This window comes from Wasmannia auropunctata, unplaced genomic scaffold, assembly GCF_000956235.1.
Source record: "Wasmannia auropunctata unplaced genomic scaffold, wasmannia.A_1.0 LD336085.1, whole genome shotgun sequence".
Classification (NCBI taxonomy): domain Eukaryota; kingdom Metazoa; phylum Arthropoda; class Insecta; order Hymenoptera; family Formicidae; genus Wasmannia; species Wasmannia auropunctata.
In genome coordinates this window covers 3,347,795-3,356,532 of record NW_012026805.1, presented here as the reverse complement: position 1 = coordinate 3,356,532, position 8,738 = coordinate 3,347,795, and the positions used below count along the sequence as shown (strand labels likewise).

The following is an 8,738-nucleotide window of genomic DNA, read 5'->3' as shown; positions in this document are numbered from 1 at the left end:
GTTTTTACTTATTTGTTAATTAGTATAATAATAAAGCATGTTATACATAAATTACTTTATTTACAATAAAGTAATTTAAAATTATATAAGTTATATTGAAAAGATTATATGTAAATGTATATAGTAAAATTATTTTCCTTTTTTTAAATAAAATATTGTATCATTTAAAACATGTTACGTAAAATATTTTCTTTATTACGTTAATTTTAATAATCATTTACGAGAGAAATTTGATGATAGACATATGACGCACACAATGACACTAAAAATAATTCAAGTTTAAAAAGGTGTAAAATTTAATTTTTAAATTTTTATTTTTCATTAATTTTTATTACTATAAAATTATCTTTTTTATTATACCATCAGTTCAAAGACATTCTATATATTCCACGATTTTCGATATCGAAAATATACGAAATAGATTACTAATATAAAGTTATTTAAAAGTTACGGACGCAATGGGTTAAGATTTATCAGATTAAGATCACGATCGTTTGGTCGAAAAAAAAAAACAATTATATATTGCGAGGATATTTACAACATCAATTGATAATATATTCTCCGGTATCATTTTAACTTTTATCATTATTGAAGTCTCAACTTCGAGACCAATGTACAGTTCTCACTTTTACAGCCTAATATAATTTCCAGCGCACAGATATTTTACTATGTTTTATAAGAAAAAAAATGGCTTACAAAATGGACGCTACGACTAGCGTTAATTTAAGATTTACTGCAAGGTTGGATAGTATAATTCAGCGGAGGAGGCGGGATTAGAAGAGGCAACGGAGTCGGTGGTGGTGGAGCTTGAACAGATGTCAAGGTTGTCGTCGTAGTTTGTGGTTGTTCAACGGCTCGAACCGTTGTATTGTAGATTGAAAGATAACTGGGCCAGAGATGAGGCGGAGGTGGAGAACCAGGGGGTGGCGGAGGTGGCGAACGGTCGTCCATTTCGTCAGAATCATCCATCATCATAGCTGTCAATGGAGTAATGCGTGGTTTCTTCAACTTGATTATCTTTACCTATAAAAATATAAAAAAGAAAGTATATTTCACATAATGCAATTGAAAGATATCCCTGGAATCTGAGCTTCTTTTTCTAAACGAGAGAAAACAATAATGACATACCTTGACCTTTTTTTTTGTCTTTGGTGGTCTTGCTCTTTTCTCCTGCTTTCTGCTCTTTCGAGAACTGTAAATCTTATCCCTTCTCAAATCTCCAAATCCTTCGCGGAAAGCTACACTCTTCGGCGGAGGCGGTGAAGGCATATCACCTTCGCCACCACTGGGACTAGTCCCCTCACCAGGTTTCACGCCATCAGCAAACTGAACTGATTTTTTGTTCCTCTTTGCCAATTTTGCTAAATTTGATTTACCGGATTTGGCATCAGACTCCACGTCTTTGTCGCATTCATTATTTTTATCTATTTCTTCATCTTTATCGCTACCTTTGATGTTGTCATCCGATAAATCATCCAAATTACCATTGGGAATAGCGTCTCTTCTGTAAAAAAATCCACTTATTGATGCACGGTACAAGCTAAATATAATATATTGAGTCTTAATGAGATAATTGGGTCGCCTTGGCAACTATGTTATCTCTGATTTATTCTTGAGAGCCTAATTGCTTTCAATTTAAATTTAATGAGATAACTTGCAAAATGTTTCTTTTACTCACAATGGGATTATGTAAAAGATGATTTGCTTACTAATTTTTAATAAATATTAAATCTGTAAAAGTTCTATTTTTAGGAAATATTCAGACTAACTAGAAGATATTTAAACTATCACTAGAAGACTATAGACTTTAATTAGAAAATATTCAGGTTAACTAGAAGACATCGACAAACCTAAATCCCGGTACAACCAATATGCCTTTTAATGGCGGAGGTGGCAATTCCGGCCATTCCTTCCTACTTTCAATTTCCGCCTGATCTTTAATCGCATCAGACGCTGCTGTCGCTTCATCAATTTCAATTCGCTGATTAATCATTTGTAATGGTTTCTCATCGTCATCATCATCCTCATCTTCATCCTCTGCTTCTTCTTCCTCTTCTTCGTCATCTTCCACCTCAGCCTCAATCTCATCCTCATCATCATCTTCTTCGTCTGCGGCGGCGTCTTCGTCTTCTTCTTTAATAGATGTCACCACCTCCTCTTCCTCTTTTACAGGATTGGCTGATGAAGATTCAGCTTGTTCGTCTCCTTCTTTCAATGCCTTCAGCACTGACGGATCCACAATCGCACCTTTGCGGTGATCTAACAGGATTCCGCTCGTTTGTCGCGATGTATTATTCTTTTCTAGTAATCGCAAAGCTCGTCGATTAATCCGTTCTATCCTCCTGCGTTCTTTCTCTTTTCTGCGTAATTCGCGTAACCGTTTACGCTCTTCCTGCTCCTTACGGCGCGTCTCGAGTATAGCTTCGTAATTGTACACAGGTTGAACTATTTCTGCAACGTGAGGAATTTGTTCGTTGAGATTCATATATTTTTAGATGGTAAAAGTTACAAATATGAGCAACAGAAATATACATACTTTGTGGCTGAACCTCATTCCTCGGGAACGTTGCTGCTGTCGTGGGGGGAATTGGGACTGGTACAGGAACAGGTACCGGCAATGATAGAGGCAGTGGAGTAGCGGGTGACATAGTCGCGACGGGGACAAGAGTATTCGTCGCGGCGGGTAAGGCTGGTGGCACGGGCAATGGAACCGGGACAGGGACGGGTACCGATATGGGGACTGAGGGCGCCGAGGGTGAGTGTGCTGAAGAATATAAAACCCCACTTGATTGATCTGCAGTCGACGAAGACTGGCCGCCGCCGTTACTGCTGCTGCTCCAATCTAGTGACGTGGGTACTACTTGGAGGACGTTACCTACGCGGACCACTTGACTGGATCCGGATCGAACGGGCGGGGTCGCAGTTGCAACAGATACCTCGCGACGTGCCGATGGCATGCCATTGAAATCAGCAGGAACTACTTGTAGAACATTTCCAACCTGACAAGAACGTAAGGAATAATATTTAATAAATTGCTTTTAGCAATTAAATAAATAAGAAATATATAATACGGTATCATAAATGTCAAATACCTGTACAACTGTAGGCTGCTGTCTGTACATCATTTGTTGTTGTTGCTGTTGCGGAGGCGGAGACGGATACGCAATAACATTGGGATTGAAATTAGAAGAATATTCTGAAGTTACACCAATAGAATCCTTGCTGTGTTGCTTTTTAATACCTAATTCTAATTCTAATCTGTAAAGAATATATTAGACGTGATCATTACATTGCATATAGTGCTGATTATGGTTGTTTATTCTGAATAATATAAGATTAATACAATATTAGTACAGAATACAAATATAACAAGTAAGACAAAATAACAAAATTATATAATAAATTGAATACTCTTAAGACATGACATAAATCCTTACCTATCATCAAGAGATAAACGCTTCGGTGAGCTCGTAGATGACTCATCTATACAAGGAGGGTAAGTCAAATTATTCTCTGTGTAATAATATTCATTTCCACCTTCGATTTCATTTGGATATTGGAAGTTCGCAACAGCTGCATCCATACTGCTATTAATACTCATTTCTGAGTCCAAGATGGTTGTTCCCGGCATAATCCCTGACTGTACAATAGTCTCTATACGCCTACCCCTTTCACCACAAGCGTTAAACTTTTTGTTTTCGTCATCGTCCGTTCTCTCCCTTCCCATTTCGTTTATCCTACTCCTTCCGGGCGAGGGAGATCTACATTAAAATTTGACAGATTTTCATCACAAGTGATGAGGGATATAACAAAGTTTATATTTAAGGCTCCTGCCTAGTCAGCCACGAACTCCGCGTTGACGGTGGCGACACTATATCGCGATAGAAATTAGAAATCTATTTGTCATACTAGGCCCGTTCTATAATATGCCGGTGTTAAGTCGTAAACCGTGATAATTTTACACAATATGTTGTATGCCGATATCGGTAAAAATTGAATAATCACAATCGAATGTGAAGAAAATAACGGACCTACTATGAAAAGTGTTGACGGCGAATTTTGTCTTGCGTGCCATTTCGTTTTATTATACGCTTAATTGTGAAAATGTGACTTGTCTCGTACTCATCAAAGTCAAAAATGGATGGAAACTAAAGTTATTATTGAATTTTATACATAAAAGCATATTTCTCACTCCTTTCAACAGCTGTCAAATCGTGAGTTTTCTTGCTTGAATAGGCTTCACTTTAGATGCTTTTTACGACTATTTACTGACTATCAGGGAGGAAAAGAATAGTTTCCATCCAATTTTACAAGTTTTTTAAAGCAATCCCAGTTTTTTGTTTTATCCAAATCCAGTTTATTTAAAAATAACACGCAAGAAATTTTTATGTGTCATTTCTCGCCGTTTCTCGCTCATCACAATTCCAATATGGTGACTAGGCGGGAGCTTTAAAATTGAATCAAATTATACCTGGAAGATCGTAATTCGGACATCCTGAACGAATGTTCCGGGCTTCTTAATCTTGACATAGAAGCAGATTTGTCTCTCGATCTTATGTCAAATGGAGACCTGCTTCTCGATCTCGATTGCGATCTCATCCTCGGTCTTGTCCTCGACGTCGATCTAGAACGCGATCCCGACCTTGACCTAGATCGTGTTCGCGATCTCAGCGGTGACCAAGATCTTGAGCGCGATCTAGATTTTCGTCGAAACCGTTCTGGAGCCTGACGCACAGGCGAATACCGTAGACGCGGTGGTGTTCGATTTCGCAATCTGTGTCCTGGACGATCTAAATCCGAAGGGTCTTTGTCCTTCTCCCATTGCCGTTCCCTTCTTGCATTAGGTCTGTTCGAATTGAATGAAAAACATTAAATGTCTCTTGTATAAATAAAATTGTACACTTAATGTTCATGAATTACTTGTTGTAATTATCGACAAAGATTTCGCAAGAACGTTTTATCGATGTTACATTTCATCGTGTCTACTTAATATATAGAAGTCTATGAGTACCTTCTCCTATATTTTGATTGAGGCGAAGATTGTATCATATTTCTGTCCAGACTTCCTTCTCTATAATACGATCGATCGTCATATTCAAGAGGCAAATCTTGTCCGGCGGTGTACGAATCCATGGATTCGTTACCATCTCGTAAAATAGTACTGCTTTCATATTGCCACAATGTATGATCCAATTCTTCTGTGTGAAATCTAAACAACATTATTTATAATAATGTTCTTATAAATTACATATATTAATATATTAATAATTTATATATATTATATGTTTATAACATCCTTATAAATTATTATTCACAAGAAAGTTATATATTCATAATAAACATTATTTATAATAGATTTATTATATGGATATTCATAATCTCAATTTCATTGTGTGTAACATAATAATATAGTTTAATACCCTATCCTATTATCTTTGTAACAAGTAATCAATAAATGCAAATACATGAAAAATTTAGACATATAAATACAAAAGTCAAGTGAATTCCTATTATCTCTGTATTTTTCAGATTCCCCTGTTCTTTCCCTCAAAATTTCCATTGGATCATACGATCTAGTATCTTTCTCGTGTTCTCTATCCATATTGTCATGTCTTCTTCTACCCCAATCATCACGATTGCTCTTAGAAGATGCGATACTGTGCTTTTTAAAGTTATCTATAAATAAATTAATATTTAATAATATATAAAAAAATACATGTTTATACAGGGTGTCTCGAAAGGTGGCTCGAAATTCGCGAATCAAAATATCATCTTGGCGAGAAAGTCTTCGAAAAATTGAGTAAAAAAGTTATTTGTAAATTTTTAATTTAAGCAGTAGTTTTTGAGATATAAGAGTTTAAATTTAGCCAATTATAGATAAGTACTCGCGTGAAGTGCGCGACCACTAATACTATCAATGCGCTCACAGACATGTTTCCGTTTAATCGTAATCTATAGGCTAAATTTAAATTCTTATATCTCAAAAACTACTGCTTAAATTAAAAATTTACAAATAACATTTTTACGTAATTTTTCGAAAACTTTCTTGCTGATATTCTGATTCGCGAATTTCGGGACACCCTGTATAGGAAAATAATCATTTTAACTTTTTTACCCTCGTTGTAACCGAATCGCGGTGGAGATCGCGTATATCTCTCTTTTCTCTCATCTGTCCTCGATCTACTTGATCGTTCATCGTCATATCTCTCTCTTTTCTTATCTCTGTCTCGCGTACTGGTAGTAGCTTCGTCCTTCCTCTTTGGACTTTTACTACGACTTCTGCTCCAGCTGTGGCCAGGACTTCTACTCCCGCTTCCTTGTCGTTCCCATGAGACATATGGACTTCTGCTTCTCCTCCTTCTTCCTCGTCCTGAAGGACTCGATCTTCTCCTATCTGCAAAGTCCGCTTTGGAACTTCTGCTATCCCTTCTTTCGGATTTCTCCGCATCGTCAGATTTTCTTTCCTTCTTATCCTTATCATGCGAATATCGTTTCTCACTTTCTTTCTTGCCGGGACTTTTCTTCCTCTGCTCCCGCACGGGAGATCGTACGTTCGGGACATTAGTATCGCTTGGATTTCGATTAGTCTTGTATTTCTTCGCGTCGTCGTTCTTGCTTTCTCTGTCATAGTTCTCAGACTGCTCAGATCGAACGGAGACCGCCTTCTCCGATGCCGGGGATCTCGATTGTCGTATCGCTACTACTGACGATTTGGAAACCACAGAAAATTCCGTTGTGTCTAATGAATTGTCGGTTCTGCTGTTGCTCGCTGCTACGTCTCTACTACCGCATTTCTGGTCAAAATGATCAGCTTGCGCCTCGTTTGGATACTCTTTGATATCATTTTTCAACGCGTGTGACTCTAACAACTTCTTCTGTATTGTCAATAGGGCTGCTGCATGCTCAGCGGGATCCTGTAATGGCGCTTCCAAAATACGTTTCGGTTTCGCTTGTTCGTTAGTACGACGAATCAAGAGCTGCTTGGGAATAAGTTTAAGTGCGTTCTTTACTTCATTCGCTTCATCGTCTTTCGTATGCGTTGCCGAGCCTACATTGAAACCTGCAGCATGCTGTTTATCACACGATTTCTCTGATCCGTACTCCGCAAAAATATCCATACGTCCTGAGGTATGTAACTTTGGGCACGGTTCAGTTATTGAAATGTCGTCGAACAAATTATCAGCGGTTTTAATGTCAAAGTTATGAACGGAATCTTTGTCCTCCAGCTGTACTTTGTTCAAAATATTCTCCACCTTTTCACTGGCATGTTTAGTATCACGTAACTTTGTTAATTGTAAAGGTATCCCAGACATGGGACTCGATAGCTCGTCTATCGTAATTAACATTTCTTTCTTTCTTTTCTCACGGAGTAGAGAATTACAAGAACTGCTCTCATTAGACACTTCTACATCCTACAAAACAAAACAAAATAATTATTTAAATAAAGGAATTAAAGGATTTAAATAAATATGTATGTACATACTAATGGATATTTTACATACTATGTAATAATATATTTAAGTATAATATATTCAATAAGATTATTCATAAATATGTATATCCAAAAAGGACATTAGCTTAAAAAGTTATATTAAAATTGACAAAAATTTCATCGATTTCATTTTTAATATGTCTTTTTATTCAAAATAATATTTTCCGATTTTTCATACCAGATCAGTGTCTTCTCTCATCTTAATTATATGTTTATGCGCATGCTTGCATTATATTCCATAATAATAGGATCTATTTCAGAAATTGATTCAGTATTTGGAAAATATTAGAGTGAGGATGAAAAATCTCAGACGATTAATTGCCTCTTGATCTGTTTTTTAATAGCTGAACTAATGTACATTTTCTGTATTTAAAATAAAATAGTTATAAATGTTTGAAATGTGACAAAAAAGGAAAGAAAATTCTATTCTGTAATCCTGTGCAACAAGAAAAAACAAACTTATTTTCATATTTTGCGCTCATCTGACCGTGCAAATATTCAATTAGTACTTGTTTTTAAATTTGTATTTATACGATTATTCCTTGAGTGGTCATTGTTTTTTTTCTCCACATATTAGAATTAGAATAAATAGCTCGATTTGACTAAACATCAATGTATTGTAATATATTGAAATACTAGCAGATTTTAACAGAAAATCATTTCAAAAAATTTAATATACATCTTTTATCATTTGGTTTTAAATTATAGTGGATTTTGAATTCTGGTAATCTTTCTCTGGTTATCTTCCCAAGAAATGCTCAAAATAATCTTGTTCTCAATACAAGCCTACAAATGTTTTATTATTTTCTTACTCTCTCATTATTCCGATTTACTAGAAATATTAATACTGAAGTTCTTTGTAAAATAATTGAATAAAATTTCTTGCAAATAATATTTGGAAATATCGAGAAAGTAAGAGATATTGAGATATTTATTAATTTCATTTAAGCTTAATTTTTATTGAATATTGCATATATAATAAATAGAATTGATTAGTCCAACATCCAGCAGTTCCCGAGAAATGAGTCATGAATTAACTATTATTAATAATTGCCCTCCCCTCGGCGCGGCGCTCACGTGCGCGCGGATGATAATATCAACCAATAGTTAAGAGGATGCTAAAGCCGTCTGTTTTATCGACAAAAGTACCATATTTGTTGGTTACTAATTACTTCGTATTAATCTCATAGAATAAAATTTCCTTTTCCACGATTAAAACACACATGCTAAAGATCGGAAGAGCACA

General features: G+C 35.8%; 2 protein-coding genes across 3 annotated transcripts in view; both read right to left on the bottom strand.

The window, feature by feature from the left end:
• The window catches only part of LOC105448519 (histone-lysine N-methyltransferase eggless), a 43,958-nt gene that overhangs the window by 12,236 nt on the left and 22,984 nt on the right, over window positions 1-8,738 (bottom strand). The window lies entirely within an intron of this gene.
• LOC105448518 overlaps window positions 494-8,738 on the bottom strand; it is an 18,700-nt gene continuing 10,455 nt past the window's right edge. The window contains 10 exon segments of the mRNA XM_011687164.1: window positions 494-1,023; window positions 1,129-1,504; window positions 1,851-2,451; window positions 2,537-2,999; window positions 3,093-3,258; window positions 3,438-3,761; window positions 4,472-4,846; window positions 5,012-5,209; window positions 5,508-5,676; window positions 6,116-7,412. Of these exon segments, the coding sequence (XP_011685466.1) occupies window positions 724-1,023; window positions 1,129-1,504; window positions 1,851-2,451; window positions 2,537-2,999; window positions 3,093-3,258; window positions 3,438-3,761; window positions 4,472-4,846; window positions 5,012-5,209; window positions 5,508-5,676; window positions 6,116-7,412 (4,269 nt within the window). The 3' untranslated portion in view covers window positions 494-723.